The following is an 18,711-nucleotide window of genomic DNA, read 5'->3' as shown; positions in this document are numbered from 1 at the left end:
CGCGAATGTCTAATAAGTTCTGATTTTCCGCATGCCAAGACTTTATTGCAAGCCGTGCAGAAAGCTTTTTTATTATTATCAGATTTTAACCAGTCTTTGAAAATATTATTCTTTAGCCAAGATAATTGGAATACTTTCCCTTTGTTACTTCTCTTCTTATCCGCCAATCCACTCGAACTAGGCTGCTGGTAATCCATCTTCTGGTTTCTGTCACTGTAATACACTAATATTGCACTACAATTCAATATATTATATAACATTACGCGACTCACCTTCACTTTAACGAAAAACGCGGGAAACAACTGGAAGGGCCCCTTACGCGTACCTACTGTTGCACATAGATACATCCATGGAAACAACCGCCGTCGAGCTGTGACGTCAGCATGCGCATGCGCACGAAGGCTCCCATGTGGGAGAAAATCCCACGTCCTGGCATCACTGCCTCAATGTCATTCATTGTAAGTATACATATACTTGCACGCTTGTACGGAAATAACTGGAAATTACTCTCACCAAAACATTAAGCAACGACTTTCAAAAAGCAAAAAACATAAAAATGTAAAAAAACTATGTTTTAAACATTTTGTTAGAATAAAAGATTATAAGTGATACTTTATTTTATGTATTGAGTGTCCTAGATTGGCAGAATATTATTTTTATTGTTATAATATTTATCCGCTTTGAAAACGGGTTTGAAACATATTGCTAGCATGGCATGTGCAATTGGTTTAAATAATTTAATCAATCAAATTGAACAAACGATTACTTTTTATCCTAACATTTAATTATTGTTACATTTATTTATAAACCTATTAAATATAAAGATTTTCTAGTACTAAATATTATTTATAAGTTTTTCGATCTGTTCTCTAGGGATAGCTAAGATCACTATATCTTTACATTCTTACACGGTGAACTGCCTTCTCATGAGTTAAATGGGGAATTCGTGAATACTATAAATAAATCCCTGCAAAGGAATGTGTTTGCTTTCACTTTTGGATTTTTACGCTTAGCACCTTAGTTTAAATGTAAATAATAAAGGTTCAGATAAAATTACTTATATGTGTTTATGTTATAAAAGGGGTGAAATGAAAACGTCATAATTTCCTACTTGAAAAACGGAGTAAAAAGACAGTCAGAGTTCGTTGTTTTTGCGCAATCGTTACTGATCGTCACCTCCGATGTTCTCTCGACATACTGGGTATCCAATCTTTAAAACATGTAATTTCAGTTGCACCACCACTATCTCGTGAGAAAAGCACACGCCACACGCTCTCCTCGCGCAGTATGGCCCGCTCGATTCCAGTCGGTATCCGTTTGACCACGTTAGCTCAAAAAGGTTTTCGTTCATTCACAAACGAAATTGTCCGCAAATAATCCAGAATTCACCATGGATGACGAATGGGGTATGAAACGATCCATATACAAGTGTCTTGCCCGATTCATGGCCATAGTTCGATTCAAGGCGACGAAATGATTTTAACCTTCAACGTTACAGATGTCGAAAACGCTCAGGCGAAATTCGACCTCGCTATTAGATCAAACAAGTGGGAGGGCGAGGATGAAGAAGAAGACGTCAAGGTTCTGTCTTAATGATTTCCTATAATTCTTTAAATCGATTGTTTCCGAAATCTTCTTATGAAGTTGATCGTTCATACGTATGGTTAACCTTGCACAGTGTGGATCAACACGAGTCTGGCAGCACGACAGTTGATTACACAGACCAATAGAAACAATTTCATTTTCTTCACATCAGATATTTTGATCGACTTTTACAGTATTTTACATGCTGCATGCAGTGTGCTTTTGTTTTATTCCTATCGTTTATGGTTTTTAAGCAGCATAACTTTAAAATATTTAAATATCTTAATTTCTGTCCTGATAAAAAGCGTATTTAATTATTTAAAAACAAGTAGTAATCAATTTTTGTCAGTACTTTATATCACATACATCTTTTGTCAGGATTTTACAATAGTCTGTCAATATAATAGGGTTTCAGTTGCTCTAACGCCGTTTTTCACAAAAGAAGTTCGTGCAATCTAAGTTTTTGCTTAGGATTTTTTGTAACGTTTACATATAATTTCAATTGTCAGGTGAATTTGAGAAAACCCAATAGTAAAAAAAAAAAGTTAAAACTCAACTTATGACAGTTTAGGTTTAGTGTAAAATTATAGTAAAGGAACTGAAATGTACATCAGAACTTTTGTTTATATTTAAATAAATTAATCTGTTGTTATATACAGGTTTAGTCATCTTGAATTATAGTGAAATTGAGTTGCACTCAAAGCAAACAACTTTTAAATTCAAGCTTTCATTAATATTAAATTCTATTAAAGTGATGTATTGAAAAATGGAATTGAGGGAATGATGTCATTCGCAGTAAAGATTATATGATATTAGTTCACATTTGGTCATCATACTATGTTAGGTAAATATGAAACTGTGATTATTTGAAATCAAAAAATTATAAACAAATTGAGGAGTATTCGTCTTAAGCAAGAATATAATTTACTTAAGATCAAGTTAATAAAATGTTAAACTTTTAGTTTAAACTATTTTCAGTGCATATAATGATTTTATAAAATATAAATCACTCAACAGGATAGTTGGGAAGATGTAGAAGAAGAGAAAAAAGATGAAGAAGAGAAGAAAGACGTAGAGAAACCTGCGGAAGCACCTAAAGCAAAGCCAAAGCCGAAGAAAGCTTTGGCAGAAAGAATTGAAGAACGGGAGGTATTGATATTATTCAATGTGATCCTCAGAATTTTTATCTGTTGCGGATATGTATATTATTTATTTTTTTATCTGTTATCTAATGGTTTAATGTCTACTTTTATTACTTATGCAATACTCCTATTTATCACTTTTACTGTACATTGACTTAGAAACTTAATCAATAGATTAATTTCAATAATCGTGAAATCATTTGTTTTCATTTCTCTAATATTAAATACTTTTACATATTTAGCGTGTTCAAAGATTTCAATAAATAAGTAATATATTAATGTATTTCAACCAACATCAACTATTTTCTCTTCGTTTTTATTGTAGAAAAAAGCAAGAGAGGAAGCGGAAAGGAAAGTAAAAGAAAAAGAAGAAGCATTAACACCAGAGGAGAAAAGGGCAGAACAGCTGAGACGTCAAAGGCTGCAAGAGGAGGCCGATCTACGTCTTGCCATGGAGACATTCGGTTTGTCCAACCTTGTTGATTTTTCTCATCGCAAGCCGCACAGAACCGACAGGAAATGACTGCGTTAAAAACGTTCACTTATTAACTCTTTGCGCTCCTGCTTGTATTTTAGTAACATTATCGATATCGATTTTTGATGAATTATAGAATTACATAATTACTAATACAATATTGATAAAACGAGAATATACTACCACTTTTCTTGAGTATTGAAAGTAGTTGTTCTTTGTGGAGCATTTGAAAGCGTGTATTAATTTGTTCATCTTTTAGAGATTTGATCTATTTGACTAATTCTATATGATTAATAAATAATTATATCGTGATTCTGCACAAAATTGACAAGTTGCCGAATTTATGATAAAGGAGAGTGGTATAATAAAATTTGTAAAATACAATTACAATATAAACTTAAGTATAGATTTACTGTTATTTATTTTACTCGAGTTTTATATAATTTTAATTGGAATTTATGTTTAAATATTGCATAGTGCATATAGTAAGTGAAGAATTTGGAATTCTTCTCAAAAAAAATTGCGGTAACGAAATTTTTTATCGAATCTCGTACTATCGTTTGATATTGAATTTCAAGTGTTAGGCAGTGCATTGTTTTCAATCATTGAAACTTGAAATTTTTTAAATTAAATAATTATTATAAACTTCATACTCAAATTTTCTTTATTCCGCAATTATGACTTAAAGAAATGTCTATTTCTAGCTGTTTAATGATGGATTAATAATTGGACCGCAAAGGGTTGATTCAATATTTATTGCCTGAAAACGAGTTCTTAATGGCTTAATAATTTCTTTACGCTTTGTCTTTCATGAACTAATATAGACTATGTCGATAAATGTTGAGTATTATTGGTGTAAGAATCGTAACAATTATTTTGTATGTTCAGATATTATATATATACATATATATCAATCGAGAAAATTAGAAAGTGTCTATAACGAGCATTAAATTTGCGACAATTTTTCTTGCTTTTAAATATATGGTATAAAGTATTTTTTTATGTGAATTTGAAATATAGTTATAAGAATTCTATGAATTTATAAATAGTCTTTATACGCTCAAATATTCTGCATACGTCTTAAATATTATATTACTATAAGCATTAAGACAAATTTTTGGAAATGTTTAAATTCTCTGATATTATATTTTTAAAAGTGCAGTTGTTATCGCAGTTACAGTAATTGCTTTAAACTTATCCAAACTTTCGACATTTCCAAATTATGATACACTAAAAGGATTGGTTTGATGTCAGGAACTGTACTAGAGAGAGATTGTGTATTTAAATGAGGTAATACACTCTTTAAATAAAATATGAAATTGTTACTGTGCAAGAAAATAAACATTCCTCTATCATGAAAAAACATATCAGACGTGTCTTATTTATCAACATTGATCTCCCGTACCGTTCCTGATGTGTATGTAAGATTAATGAAAGGGATTCTTGCTTTATTTAATGAATTCTACCAATTATTTACTAGATGTCTCGATAAAAGAAAGTACAGATAGAAAGGTTTCAATTAAAAATTTGTTGTTTTTACAATATAAATTTCAGCAATATAAGAAGCACATTGGCTTAAAAATAACATTGTTACTTACTGTTATTGGAGTTTAATACCTTTTTTTTAAAGAACATTAGTAATACAATAAAAAAATTAGCAATTACTTTTTAACAAAACCGTTTGTTGATTTTTTTTATTTTTTTTTTACGAAGGTGTGACCGAAGATGGTGCGTTAAGCCTGGACACAGCAGTGCCTGACACAATGGAAGAGTTCGAGCAGTATGGAAACGTACTTACGCAAAAACTGAATCAGTTTGCTAAGCATCCTGAATTCCCCCCGTTTGCAGAAGAACTTATGAAAAATATTGCTCTCAATTGTAAGTGCATTACTTCTAGATTAGATACATAGTATAAACACAGGATTAGCCAATAACTTTGACCACCTGGAATATCTGTTATTTTTAGAAATTTGAAAATAATATTATTTGCAAAACATATGGTATCGAGGGGGTCACAACAGGGTAGTAAACATTTTTTTGTGGGTGGAGAATTTTCAGATATTTCAAGTTCATATCTATTTTTTTTTTAAGTGGCATGCTATACCTTTTTTTATCCCTGGTAGACTGGCGGATGTTTAAACGATTTCAACAAACTATAGTACAAGGTCATTCGTCGTTGAATAATTTTAACCGATTTTTAATTCGTGTTCGTGTATTGTTTGCAGTATCCTCGACAAATTTGAAGAAAGTGAAAACGCTGATCGATAATCTGTTGATTGAGAAACAGAAGATCGAGAAGGGCGAGAAAGCGAAAAAGAGCAAGGGCAAGGGAAAAGCGAAACTGAATATTAAGGGTGAAAATACTCTTTTGAGTGAATATGGCGACTACGTTTACGATGATTACAAAGATTTCATGTAGCGACCTTTTCACCCCATATTCTTATTATTCCCCATCCCCTTTTCTAGTCGCCTAAATACACGCAGATGGTTATTAACATTTTTGCAGATTTTATATCCTTTATTCTCACTATATATACTCGGGGTGGATGAGATATAGTGTGGTCGTCAAATGAATTATAAGCATTTCCGGCTTACAGGCGTTGGGATAAAAGAATTGACTGAAATATGGGGTGTGAAGGGTCTTGGGCTTCACTTACGGTTTTACGATCTATCTTAAATCCTGTTTTAATTCAACTTACTTCCTATTTTAATTTAACAACAGTACACAGCTGATTGGCGAAAGAAAATTGAAAAAATATTCAGTTCAAATTTATGGTTTTGCACAGTGAATGGTATAAGCGAGAATACAACTGATTATACGAACAAAAAGAAATGAAAATTATAGAATAAACATTCTTCTCACGGATTTTTCTTTTTTTGGAAAAAAAACCGAATTTGTCTATTTAGTGGTGTATGTATTCCAGTTCTATTCGACTCGTATGTCAATTCATTACTAGTTTTATTTCTGTTGGCATTGCAAATAGTAATTAGAATTTGTACTTTTCTTAAAACAGAACGCAATGTCAATGGCGGACGCGCTTGTTAAAGGTTTAATTAACGACAACACTATGTCGTCTCCACCGACTATACATACACAAATATCTGATTTCTTTAATTCTTAATTGTTAGTTCAAGGTTGCGAAATGAAAATGTTTTCCTGTAGGATTTCTTACTATATAAATACAGATATATATACAGGGTGGCCCACATAACTCTTAACAGCTCAATATCTCGAAAACTATGCCATCGGTTTTAAAGTTCTTGGTCTTAAATTGCATAAATCTGAAAGGCCTTTCTAACTACATAAACGTGAAGTGGCCCCCTTCCCCTTTAGGGGGGGGGGGGTACCTTTATAATTTTAAATGGAACTCCCTATAAAACGTTACATATTTAGATTCTACAGGAAAAAACAAGTATTTTTCTGAAACATTTTTTTGTCAGATATTTCCATGATGAGATATAACAGTTTGAAGTTTCGACTTGTAGGTACTTACTTGAAGCGCTCGGAAATTGCGTTATTGAATTATACGCGCTTGAGTCCTTTGCTTATTCGTGAAGAAATAAAATGTTCTTGGAAAATCATGGAAATATCTGACAAAAAATGGTTCAGACAAAATACTTGTTTTTTCCTGTAGAATCTGAACATGTAACGTTTTATAGGGAGTTCCATTTAAAATTATAAAGGTACCCCCCCCTAAAGGGGAAGGGGGGCCACTTCACGTTTATGTAGTTAGAAAGGCCCTTCAGATTCATGCAATGTGAGACCAAGAACTTTAAAATCGATGGCATAGTTTTCGAGATATTGAGCTGTTAAGAGTTATGTGGGCCACCCTGTATATACACGCGTACATATTACATATACAGAGTAACGTGCATCTGAAAGATGTAAAAGTATCATAACACGAAGTGTTACACGTGCGTTTTGAATATTGATAACAGATTTCATTGGTACTCACCGATCAATGAAGGCGTCGATTAGCCTTGAGGAATATCAGTAACACTGAAAAACTCTTTGGAAAGTTTAACCACGCGTTCGCTGTATTAACGTATAAAACATTTTGTAGTTAGTTACGGAATCGTGTACGAAGATTCAAAAGTCAGGAGCGACACCGTGCAAATACGAATATATCGACAACGATCATCACAACCCGAACGTCGTGGAGTCACTGAACCCACTGAATCAATCGAGTTTGCCTAGTATTGAAGTAGTTCGGTGATCGAAGGATCTATATCCTTTCATACCTGCTTCCTGCGCATGCGTAAACAATCGTATCGATGCGAGGAACTGTATATACAGTGGTTCCTTTATAGTTTTATATATTTACATATACGGCGCGTCTGGTTTTACGACATCTTCGAATGTTTAAATAATATCTTATGAAAAAAATAATGTACTTTGCCCTGAGAATTCTTCGAAATCCTTACCTACTAATATTAAGTATAATGATCGAAGCAGTCACAAGTAATTTAATTGTACTTTATTAAGCTTTCTGTTACATATAGAATATCTCAGACGGAATGCATAGTGAAATGAAAGAATGACATGTATTTAGTTGAAAAAGTCTCTCCCGTACATGGACGAAGTTCTTTCGCTTAAATCATATTTTATTGAGTTTCTTACCTTAACAGCAGTAAAACTAAGACTCTCCTTCACTTTGCTATAACGAAGTTAATAATCTTGTTTTATGTTCTTTTTTTCTAATAAATTTTACTTGTTAATAAATCTGTTCGATTTCTTTAAAATAACATTGTATAATATATATTTTTAATATATTTCTTTAAACATCGTTAAATCTGCTTTTTTTCTATTATAGTAAATTTTTTTTTATTAGAATAGCTCGCTTCTTAGTTTTATTGCAATAATTTCTAATAATATATTTTGCGGTGATGTTAAATGGACATTGCAGTAAAACTACTATTCATTGCAATCAGTTCGTCAAAAGTGATTGCAACAAATTTATCTTTTATCTTGCAACAATATGGCACGTTTAAATGGTTTGAACTATTTAATTAGAAACATCTTGATGCTTCTCGGCTATCGGAATAATAACTTACTTAAATTATAGTGCTACTTATACTGAAATTGAAAAAAGTTTACATTAAAAAATACTTCATTTGGTAAATTGTTCAAGAATTATCAATTTTTTTTTATAAATTCTCAAAATGATTACTTGTATTTAAAAATTATGTAATTAAAATTGAAATCTTTCAGAAATATGCTAATAGTTTTGCAAGAATTAATTCTAATTATATCTATTTATTAATCAAAAATTCATTTATTTTTTTCCATTATTCGTTGAAACTAGAGTAACTAGCTAGTTTTAGCTTTATATGTATAAAAGTAAGCTATAATAAAGTTGTTTGCAAATGTATGTAATTATTATATAAAAATTATTTAATTTAATAATTTAACTGAAGTAATACTTTAAATGAAGGTTTACAATTAAGTGTGAAAAAAGAAATTATAGTTAAAAATAAAATTTATTAACATCGAGAACGCAATCAAATTTCAATAAACGAATTAAATACAATGTAAAACAGCTTAGTATTTATGTAGTAAATTTGTTTACAATTTAAATACGGTGGGAATGTGCAAATTCTTCCTCAGTATTTCACATGACATATGTAAAAATGAACCATAAACATCTTATGTATATAAAGAAAAATCATATCACATTTTTATAACAAGGAAGAAAACTTGTATTCAACTTAGTAGGGTCGATTAAAAATCATGATTGTACTTTCAGGTATATCTATAATCGTACATTAGTAATAATTGGTAATAAGTTTTCTACCAGAAGGAAACTTATACGAGCCTTTTTACAAAAAAAAAGGAAATATTAATTAAACTATTTTTTTTATATCACAGAATTGAAGATTGCATTACGAAAAATCATTTTCAAATTACACATATCGATTAAAGTTTAAGTAATATTCCAGGAATGAAATGTTCTATCAGGAATGTAAATTATAATCATTGAAAAATATATTATTAAATGCATTAAACTTCCTGATACCTGAGGGTTCTGGTAATCATACGAGTTAAAGGAAAGGTTTCGTTCAATTTACACGTGTTGTTCCAGTCGTCAGTGTTCAAAGACAATATCATTGCACCTCCGAAATTGTTTGCACGAATCCACTCAGCCTGTAGCAACAATACATTTCATTCAAGTATTACATAGACTCCATCATAAAATGTGAACATAAAGAAATAAACATTCTGACAACATGTGTTCAACGGTTCTATACCTGCCTGACCGCTATAAAAGTTAGGGTACGCTATAAAATCTTCGTTCAAAGACCTAGTGATATAAAATTATCGGACTTTGTAAATCCTACATACGAATAATACTACAATTTAAGCGACGCTACGAAAATATCAAATATTTTTAAATAAATTAATTACGAGCATTACTAAACAATTGTGCCAAAACACAAAGTATTTCCTCCATGTAAGCGCGCATTTTAGCCATGTACGTAACGCGATTATAGAGAGTAGTGGATACAATTTTACAGTTGTTCGTGACAACAACAAAAAAAGACATTATAAGGCGGTCGACATAGTGCGATTATAAGGGAATACTGTATATAGTTAATTTGTATAAATAAACATTGTACGTACCTTATAATAAATACTTCTAATATCGTCGTATGATATCCATGTTTTGTCTTTGTAAGCATATGGAACTTTACTCTCATTTTCGAAAACACTGTTTGCACCATTTTGAAAGAACTGACATACTGTATAATAGGAAACGAAACCCATGTCACCCAATTTTCCAAATCCATTTGCTGGAGCAAGCAAACCATGATTCAACGAATTATCCAGCTCATAGCTGTGACCATAAGTAGGAATCCCAATAATTAATTTTTCTTTCGGCATGCCTTTCGCGAGCCAATAGTGAGCTGAGAAATTAACATTCAACGTAGAAAGATATCCAGATTCAGCCGAGCGCGGAAATAGGGGTGCATTGAGCCCAGTGACTGGGTAATACCAGACATAAGAATGGTAATCGTAGGACATAAGATTCACAAAATCCACGTATCTAAAATGATTAATGGATATTAACATGTCACATTGTGATACTATCTATAATCAAAATTTATGAATTGTTTACTTTGCCATTTCTGAAACATAATAGCTCTGATCGACAATGACTTGGGGGGCAGCTACAGCAACAGAAAGTATTAATGTTACTTTGGCCCGTTGAAATTCTATTTTTAATTCTTCTAGAAGCTGCACGAACTGAATCTTTTCACGATCGTCAGCTCCAAGCCATGCTGGAAATTCCCAATCTAAATCTAAGCCATCAAAACCGAATGACTTTGTCACATTTAATACGGACTTTATAAACCTATAATAAATTTGTATTAATATCGACGTAAATGTTGCACACTTATCGTCTGTTTTTCAAAAAAACAAAAGACCGGAGGTAGGCAGCGGATAATTTGCAGTGTTGCCGCGTTCGCAACATGTCTACGATGTTTGTGTTCATCTCATTCCCTCTGTCTTTTTACCAATAACATTCGACTACCCGCATTATCGCATACATGTCGTTGACCTCTTCGAGAAGGTCCAATCTATGTTCTCTATGATATAATCGGTGAACTCGGTAACGTGAGGTCTGCAAAAAATGGCAGGCGTGAATGTTTACATGTTCCAGCTGCCGATACAGTAATCAGAGGGATATAAAGAACTCGACCTTCCTTCAGGTCCATGCGATGTCAACTGGGAAGTAGTACGCGTCCGAGTCCTCGACAACTGTAGGTTTATTTTTACTAGTACGGCAATTGTTATCTATTATAACTACACCGTGTGTACTGTCCGCAAATTTTCCACAGCCCGTGAATTTGTTTTATCAACCAAGCGGGAGAAATGCTCTTATGCTTAAAAATAGAGAAAGACACACGCTATGATTTACAATCTGGCAGCGTCGCACGAAATACAAGTACAACGACCGTTGGGATTCCCGCCGCGTCACGTGCCTACCTCCGAGCCCACCTCAGATCTCTTCTTCGGAAAAACCGACCATAAATATGATTACAAATGACTGCAGCTTACGTTTTTCTATTAGTGTGATTCTTTACCATTTCCGAGAAACCCAAGTGGAGCTCATTACTGCCGCCAATGCTAATCATGACCCTTAATTCAGGCTGCAGTTTCTTCAAGGCAACAACATCCTTGTAGATGGATGAACCCTTGCCTAAATCGAGACTGCAGTTCACCACACTCGCAAAACCCACGATAATATGCGTACAAAGATTAGGGTCAATGTGCGACGGATTGAGCTCCCCGAGCGTGTTCAGGTCCCTCGATATGGTGTAATAACAGACAATGATCTGCCTATACAAATCCAATTTAATAATATAAGCATCATTCATTTTCTATAAAGACAGAGTTGATAAATCACTGTATTGTAAATGTTAATAGGAATTTACAATCGCAAATTTATGTACCTTGTGGAGTTGGTGTAGAGCTGCTGTGACGAACTGATGCTGTTGTTCCTGTCCGCATTCTGGTTCTCCTTCGTCGACTCGGCGTACATCCGAGCCCGACGTAACCACGTAGCAATCTTGGCATTGTCGAATGCCTCGAACAATGTCTCTGTATCTACGGTTTCTGATTCTGGAGAGCTAAGAATAAGAATTCCTATCCAGGCACGTATTACAAAAAGAATCCCTAGTACTAATGATATTAATACCAAGCACAGCACTTGTGTCTTCCAACGAGGTCTAAAAAAAAAATGATACACAAATAAATTTCATATAAATTTAGACATTAATTCGTGTAAAAATAAATTAACATTTATTTATGTTCTACAATATTAATTTAATGAGACTGGAAAAACGTTAATGATCATAATGCAACTTGAAAATAATAATAATATCAAAGTAATAAAGTTATAATCCACATAAGCTTGTTGTAGTTTTCAAATGCATTTATATTCAGTTTAACCCAAGAAGGCTTCTTGTGCCATAGCAAATATAGAACAATCAATATGCCACACCTGTAACTTTTGACATACACTTATATGTATACACATACATACACTTAAGCACACAAGGAAGGTAGAAGGTAGAAATTAAAATACTGTAAAAGAGAAACTTTAATATTTCTGTTCATAAAATAATTCAAATCATAAATATAAGATGATAACCGGGGCATTTGGGAAGAAATAATAAAATCTGTCTCATGATGTCCTTGGTAAAATTATGCATATATTTTGAATATACATAATTTATTTTTTTTAATACATGAAATAATAAACATTTTTTACAAAAGTATCAAATACAATTTCGTAAACATATCTCTGCTAAAAATGAAGAAATGTATAACGATATTAATCAATTGTTGGTTAACTGCTTAAAAAACATATTGCAAAACATACAATCTTTATCTTCAATGAAACAAACAAAGCATTCTTTGTTTAAAACTCTATCGAGTGCTCACATGATTAATTAGATATTATCGTTATCATTATTTACATATACATTGCGAAAAATATATAAACATAAAATCGTCTTTTAATAGTATAATTTCAAGAAAACATAATTCTACGACAATATAACATTATAAATAAATTTTATCTACTACAACTACAATGTTACACAATTTTTGAAAAATATTAATATTACTAACAGTACAAGTTCATTTATTCGAATGCAATTGATACTAAATAGATACAAATTAAAATATATTCTACTTCATGTGTAAAAACATTAAAAGTGAAAATAAAAGATTGAAGCATGATGCGTCAATAATGTATATTTTTTATAAATAAATTCTACATAGTGAATAATGAAACTGCATGTATGGAAAAGTGGAATTGAACTCAAGGCTTGCATGACATGCGTATATATAAGATGTAATGACGAATGCGAGTAGGAATAGTTGAAAATATAACTTACTGTCGAACGTCTGTTAACAATTCATACTTGGCCTGAGGCACAGGAATTTGATTAACCATTGAACTGCATTGAACGCACAATGTTCGTCGTGATTGACGCGTGAGGACGCTAAGTCCTCGAGGATGGCTTACCACTTTTGTTACTACGCCCAGCGCGATAATATACTGATATTTATGTACACGTATATACATATAGAATCAAGTAAGTTACGTAGGAGCGGCGAGGGTAGGGCATGATGCGCACAATGGCTTCGTACGAACAGCTAAGAAGCGGGAAAATTTTAAACTTTCCATACCAAGAAACTTAAATTATTTTAATTAAATAAGAGTAGTAGATCGAGCCTACTATCGTATTTATATTTACAGTTACCTACGAAAGTATTCGAACACTCGAATACTAAATAATTGACGAATAAAATATTCGCATTAAATTAAAGTTCTTAAAATAATACCGTAACTAAAATGGGACACGTGTCTTGAACATGTATATAGGTATATAATGTTGGAAAGAAAATTTCAAACGAGAAGCTGTTATAAAGGATGACCTGCAATTACTTGGAAATACACGGGTAATAAATCGGTTGTTAACCATATTACTTGCTTCCCTGGGTGCTGTCCGCTCGACTGGTCACTAATACTATTATCCCTAGGCCCAGGTGCTAATTACTTAATTACGTTATTTTTATTATAGGACAGAGTGCTGGATTTCTTAGGGCAATGAACATCTTACATATCAGTACTTTATAGACAGTAATTAATATCGTATTTATAATTATTTGAATATTTTCAAACTTCATCTTTGGGATTAATAATGTTAAAATGAATATCATAAAATTGCTTGAAAGATACATGTGCGTAGATTATATATTTTTGACAATAAGTACATTCGTTTCAAGGTATATATTATACATATAATCTTATGAGAGTAACACAGTTTTAAAGTTTGTACACATTCATATACAAACAAAAGTCATAAAAATCAAATACTCGTGTTTACAGTATAATTTATAAAAACATAGTTTTTAAAACATTAAAAAATGTAATATAGAAAATATATATCACATACAAGTTAAAATTAAAATTTTCATGAAAGACAACATTAGTAACTGAGTAAATTAAAAATAAACAATAAGATAAAAATAATAACTTTGGGAAGCTCAGGTAAATACTCTGATATTATACATTAGTAACATTCTTTCCGTTTTAATTAAAATTATGAAGTAGCACCATATTTATATAGTCATATAAAAATAAAGAAATGAAACAGATCTTCAAATTCGAAGTATTAAGAATTACATTAAGTTTCACTTGTGTAAAACTTAGTATACTTATGTAAACAATATAAAAAACTTGCATGATTGGCATAGTTTAACATGTAAATCAGTTAAAATTATGTCACAATTATATAGTTTTTTCTTTCCATACAATCTGATATGAGAATCAGAAGTATTTAAAAATCTTTCGTATACCGTGGACATTTACTCTCTTCTGCCACTGACTAGAGATTCATCTTCTGCTTTCGGAATACGCTTGTAGCGTTCCTGCGTCACAAGATAAACTGTCAATCCACCGAAGATAATTATTAAAAGTCCAATTATATTAATTAATACCGCTTCACCCACAAGCTTCGAGTAATTACTCCTAAAATTACATAATATATTGTATTAAAGAAAATATAAACTTACAAGACCAAATAAAATAAATTTAATACACATGATAAAGGATTCACGTACTGTAATGCAAAAATAGCCTTTTCGTTAAGCCCTAGAAGGCAGGAAGCAATTACACCAACAAATCCTGCAATGCCAAAGTATACATGAATTGGCATGTAAGATGCACGCAGTGGAACTTGCAGACCTGGGTAGAGGAAAGATGAAAATCCGGCAAGCCACTGAAATATTGCGACAAATCACAAATTAATTTAGATAAAATCATAAAAGCAACATTCAAATACAAGCTATTTTTCTCATACCTGACAGCAGAACAAAATTACACTGGTAAGTCCAATCCAGCTGTGAAGACTATACATGTTTGGAATTGGTTCTGGATTTAAATTGTGACTGTCGAATGCAGCAACAAGAGCAATTACTATTAGCAAAACTACAGATAACATTATGCCACCATGAGTGAACTTCAAGCGACGTTTTCGAGCATTTCTTTGAGTTCTATATATTAACATCCCTAAAAGAATTAGAGGTATTAAATAAAATATGAAATCAAATGGAATTTAATTACTAGACAGCAGATTTTGTGCAATTATAGCACATCTGAACATGCAAAATGAAATAAAATAAGTATTGCAATAATTCTTATAATATGTCCTTAATAAATAATATAAATTTTTTTTTGAATTCTCATGTTCTAAACTTTCTTTTTAAAAGTGTAAATTTACACAAACGTTGATTTATTGATTACAATTCTCATGACTTAAGATACGTACCATTTGCATAAAGAAAAAGAAAACCAGTGACCATTAATAAAGGATGCCAATTGAATTCTAATGCTGGATTAGACCTCCAAGAGAAACCACCTCTATAATGACCACACCAAACTGCTACTAGGATTATCAATATTGCTCCAATAACTTCCATTAAAATAGTGAGTGGTCTGAATCCTTCTAAAGATACATGTGGCTCTCCAATTTGTTCCATGTCTGAAAATTGATCCAATAACTATTCAATTGAAGTCATGAAGTATTACATTTGACTACATATAATTATAAGCATAACAAAAGTTTTTTTGTTATGTAAAGCATAAAAGATTACACAACATACAATGAAATAACATACCTAAACACACTTGATACTCGTATGGATATTCTGTTGGCATGGTTCAATGAAAAAAAATATATTTTTTATTTGACAACCTATATTTCATTGACTTTTCCACCTATTGTTTGTGATAAATTCTTTTATTTATATGTTGTAATAAGTTTTAATTTATACGGATAATATTTGAAAATATATACATTTTTTCTATAAATCTTATGCTTAAGAAAATAATTATTTTTCTTCTGTAAGCACTGTATAAATTATTTTCTTATAAGTATTCTATTTAAAAGTTGTTTTTATCCTGGAGTTACGACTTTTAAAATATCTAAATAGTCTGTAATTAATATGTACCTTATTTAATTTAGATATAAAGATTTCCTTTGAATCTCCCTCAACAAGTGTCAAATAGATAGTCATGTTAATGTCGCTAATAGTATTATAGAAAGCAGGTTAGATTTTATAAAATGACAGTATGAAATGTATTGAAATTGGAAAGATTAAAGCGTGTAATTGAGTAATATAAAAAGACAAACCAATAGTATCTTATTTAATTAGCAACATAATGTGAAATTTGTCGTACTACCTGTAGAGTTTCCACGAGAAAGTTTCAAGGAACGATCAACAGGTACCACGTACACACGACGTAAAATAAATTATCGATTTTACGTAGTTATATGGAACAGGATGTTTGAATGTATCGCACTTTTAATCAACACAGCAACTAATAGTAATAAATTAATGAATATTATTACGTTTAATTTCACTTTTAGTTAAAACTACAGTTTATTAAGATTAAATAATGAGAAAGTATGAACGGAATAAATACAGTTAATAAAAAAATATAAAGTTGTCAAAGACTTTGAATGATTACATTTATCATTAATTTCATTGAGACTTATATTATAATTACTAATATTTGAGATAACGTTTGTATAATAAAAATAATAATTCATGAAATAAACTTAAATGTATGTAGCATTAATTTTAATTGTTGTTAATGATTAAAGAATTGGGTAATAGAAACAATTACGTGCAATACCATTTTAAGTAATTTCATTTCAGATAGATTATTGTAAAAAAGTAATTATACACTCAAAAATAGTATGAAAAAATTTTCTTAGTGAAAAAGATACAATCTTTTATGAAATTTAGTATAGGTTTTAGTATAGATTGAGATAAAAAATTATGTTTATATTGTACAAATTTATTATTTATCATATACAATATGAGTATTTGAAAATGCGCCATTACAAGTAAACAATCGACATTTAAAGGTAAAAGATAACCTTTAAAATTTTGTCGGAAAGAGGAGGCAATAATTAGTTTTTCATTGTTAATGTGTCATGACTGATGTGTACAGTATTAAAGAACTTCAAAATGATTGAAAAGAGAAGGTTTTTTAAAAGTTTATTTAAAAACCGACAAGTCATATTTTCCTTTGAAAAATATTTTTCCGAAGCTACGGCAACTAATAATAATGAAAAGACAACACATTTTGGATTTAAAACTGTTAAAGAGAGCGATAAGGTGAAAGAGGGTAGGTGTTATAATTTAATTAATTATTCGGAATGTTTTTACAGTATTTGTCGGTATTAATGAAATAGATGTACCTTATTTTAACAAATATATGTATTGTAGTATATACAGTATTCGAGAAAGTAGCAAATTCCTATGATCGGATGAATGATGCTATGAGTCTAGGAATTCATCGTATTTGGAAGGATATATTTATTCAAAGACTAGGACCAACTCATGGAAGTAAATTATTAGATTCAGCTGGAGGCACAGGAGATATAACATTTAGATACTTACAATATTTGAAAAGTACTCCTAATCGTCAGAATGTAAAAAGTTCTGTGACTGTTTGTGATATAAATGAGAATATGTTAGAAGTAGGAAAAATTAGAGCGAAGGGGCAAGGTTGGCAAGGTCTAGATAACGTTGAAATTGATTGGAAGCAATGTGATGCAGAGGTCCTTCCTTTTGATAATGATTCTTACACAGCATATACAATTGCTTTTGGGATAAGGAATGTTACACATATTGACAAGGTAAATAGAATTTTATCATGTTCGATTAAAGATAATTGATACAACTGCTTTTAGGTACTTTCTGAAGCATATAGGGTACTTACACCAGGTGGTCGTTTCATATGTTTAGAGTTTAGTCACGTAGATAATGATGTCTTGAGATGGTAATTATTTATTCATACCCCATTTTATGCCATAGAAACATATTAAAGAATAACATTTATGCACAGGTTCTATGACCAATATTCATTTCAAATGATACCTGTATTGGGTACACTCATTGCAGGAGAATGGCAAGCTTATCAGTACCTTGTTGAGAGTATTAGGAAGTTCCCAAAACAAGAAGATTTCAAGGTAAACAAGTTGAGCTGTATAGTAGAATTTATATCAGAAATAATATATGCAATATAAATGTTTACTGTAATAAGCGCAGCTAAAACATAAAATTGCAGTGACTGTTAATTCTTCCAGGAAATGATAGAGGAGGCAGGATTCAGGAATGTAACTTATGAAAATTTAACGTGTGGAGTAGTATCTATTCATTCAGGATTTAAATTGTAATGTTAATACATTTTATCCTGTGTTCAGTTTGTAAATATACTTAACAGCAAGTGAAGTAATGAGTTGAACTGTGTAATTATAAATTTATACAACTGAAGTTAATATAAAATATAATGAATTACTTATTTTATTTTCACTACATACAAACAATTGATAAAAAACATTTTACATTTTTATTATAATTGTGATTCTAAGAAAATGTAACTACACTTATTTTCCTTCAATCAATATGATATAATT

At 31.1% G+C, this 18,711-nt stretch overlaps 4 protein-coding genes across 4 annotated transcripts; 2 read left to right on the top strand and 2 right to left on the bottom strand.

Moving 5' to 3' along the window:
* The first annotated feature begins 1,263 nt into the window (after positions 1 to 1,263).
* On the top strand, positions 1,264 to 6,403 carry LOC107194706 (eukaryotic translation initiation factor 3 subunit J). Its single transcript, XM_015584370.1, has 6 exons — positions 1,264 to 1,406; positions 1,499 to 1,581; positions 2,602 to 2,733; positions 3,052 to 3,190; positions 4,915 to 5,079; positions 5,427 to 6,403. Exons 1-6 carry the CDS (start codon positions 1,391 to 1,393, stop codon positions 5,618 to 5,620), a joined length of 729 nt encoding a protein of 242 aa, XP_015439856.1. The 5' UTR covers positions 1,264 to 1,390; the 3' UTR covers positions 5,621 to 6,403.
* A 2,753-nt stretch (positions 6,404 to 9,156) lies between these two features.
* LOC107194607 (chitinase-3-like protein 2) lies at positions 9,157 to 13,169 on the bottom strand. Its single transcript, XM_015584251.1, has 6 exons — positions 13,111 to 13,169; positions 11,659 to 11,934; positions 11,264 to 11,545; positions 10,320 to 10,556; positions 9,824 to 10,247; positions 9,157 to 9,346 (listed from the first exon to the last, which is right to left on the bottom strand). Exons 1-6 carry the CDS (start codon positions 13,167 to 13,169, stop codon positions 9,203 to 9,205), a joined length of 1,422 nt encoding a protein of 473 aa, XP_015439737.1. The 3' UTR covers positions 9,157 to 9,202.
* Positions 13,170 to 14,587: 1,418 nt separating this feature from the next.
* Positions 14,588 to 15,938, bottom strand: LOC107194606 (cytochrome b561-like). The gene is made up of 5 exons (XM_015584249.1): positions 15,899 to 15,938; positions 15,550 to 15,762; positions 15,082 to 15,290; positions 14,843 to 15,000; positions 14,588 to 14,750 (listed from the first exon to the last, which is right to left on the bottom strand). Exons 1-5 carry the CDS (start codon positions 15,936 to 15,938, stop codon positions 14,588 to 14,590), a joined length of 783 nt encoding a protein of 260 aa, XP_015439735.1.
* Positions 15,939 to 17,167: 1,229 nt separating this feature from the next.
* Positions 17,168 to 18,471, top strand: LOC107194855 (2-methoxy-6-polyprenyl-1,4-benzoquinol methylase, mitochondrial). Its single transcript, XM_015584561.1, has 5 exons — positions 17,168 to 17,417; positions 17,519 to 17,931; positions 17,986 to 18,074; positions 18,141 to 18,264; positions 18,382 to 18,471. The coding sequence occupies exons 1-5, from the start codon at positions 17,231 to 17,233 to the stop codon at positions 18,469 to 18,471; spliced, it is 903 nt and encodes a 300-aa protein (XP_015440047.1). The 5' UTR covers positions 17,168 to 17,230.
* The last annotated feature ends 240 nt before the right edge of the window (positions 18,472 to 18,711 follow it).

This window comes from Dufourea novaeangliae, unplaced genomic scaffold (assembly GCF_001272555.1).
Source record: "Dufourea novaeangliae isolate 0120121106 unplaced genomic scaffold, ASM127255v1 scaffold8, whole genome shotgun sequence".
Taxonomy (NCBI): Eukaryota; Metazoa; Arthropoda; class Insecta; order Hymenoptera; family Halictidae; genus Dufourea; species Dufourea novaeangliae.
Note: the sequence above shows the minus strand (reverse complement) of the source record. Positions and strands in the feature narration are given on the sequence as shown.

Bases quoted from the DNA above. Each gene is read 5' to 3' on its own strand.
- LOC107194706 (XM_015584370.1), top strand. The intron at 3,191-4,914 runs GTTTGTCCAACC...TTTTTTACGAAG, and splicing joins TCTTGCCATGGAGACATTCG to GTGTGACCGAAGATGGTGCG. The intron at 5,080-5,426 runs GTAAGTGCATTA...TATTGTTTGCAG, and splicing joins GAAAAATATTGCTCTCAATT to TATCCTCGACAAATTTGAAG.
- LOC107194607 (XM_015584251.1), bottom strand. From the start codon at position 13,169: ATGGTTAATCAAATTCCTGTGCCTCAGGCCAAGTATGAATTGTTAACA. The intron at 10,248-10,319 runs GTAAACAATTCA...TAATCATTTTAG, and splicing joins TATGTTTCAGAAATGGCAAA to ATACGTGGATTTTGTGAATC. The intron at 9,347-9,823 runs GTACGTACAATG...TTGTTGCTACAG, and splicing joins TTAGAAGTATTTATTATAAG to GCTGAGTGGATTCGTGCAAA.
- LOC107194606 (XM_015584249.1), bottom strand. From the start codon at position 15,938: ATGCCAACAGAATATCCATACGAGTATCAAGTGTGTTTAG. The intron at 15,763-15,898 runs GTATGTTATTTC...ATCAATTTTCAG, and splicing joins CGAGTATCAAGTGTGTTTAG to ACATGGAACAAATTGGAGAG. The intron at 14,751-14,842 runs GTACGTGAATCC...ATGTAATTTTAG, and splicing joins AAGGCTATTTTTGCATTACA to GAGTAATTACTCGAAGCTTG.
- LOC107194855 (XM_015584561.1), top strand. From the start codon at position 17,231: ATGTGTACAGTATTAAAGAACTTCAAAATGATTGAAAAGAGAAGGTTT. The intron at 17,932-17,985 runs GTAAATAGAATT...AACTGCTTTTAG, and splicing joins ATGTTACACATATTGACAAG to GTACTTTCTGAAGCATATAG. The intron at 18,265-18,381 runs GTAAACAAGTTG...TAATTCTTCCAG, and splicing joins CAAAACAAGAAGATTTCAAG to GAAATGATAGAGGAGGCAGG.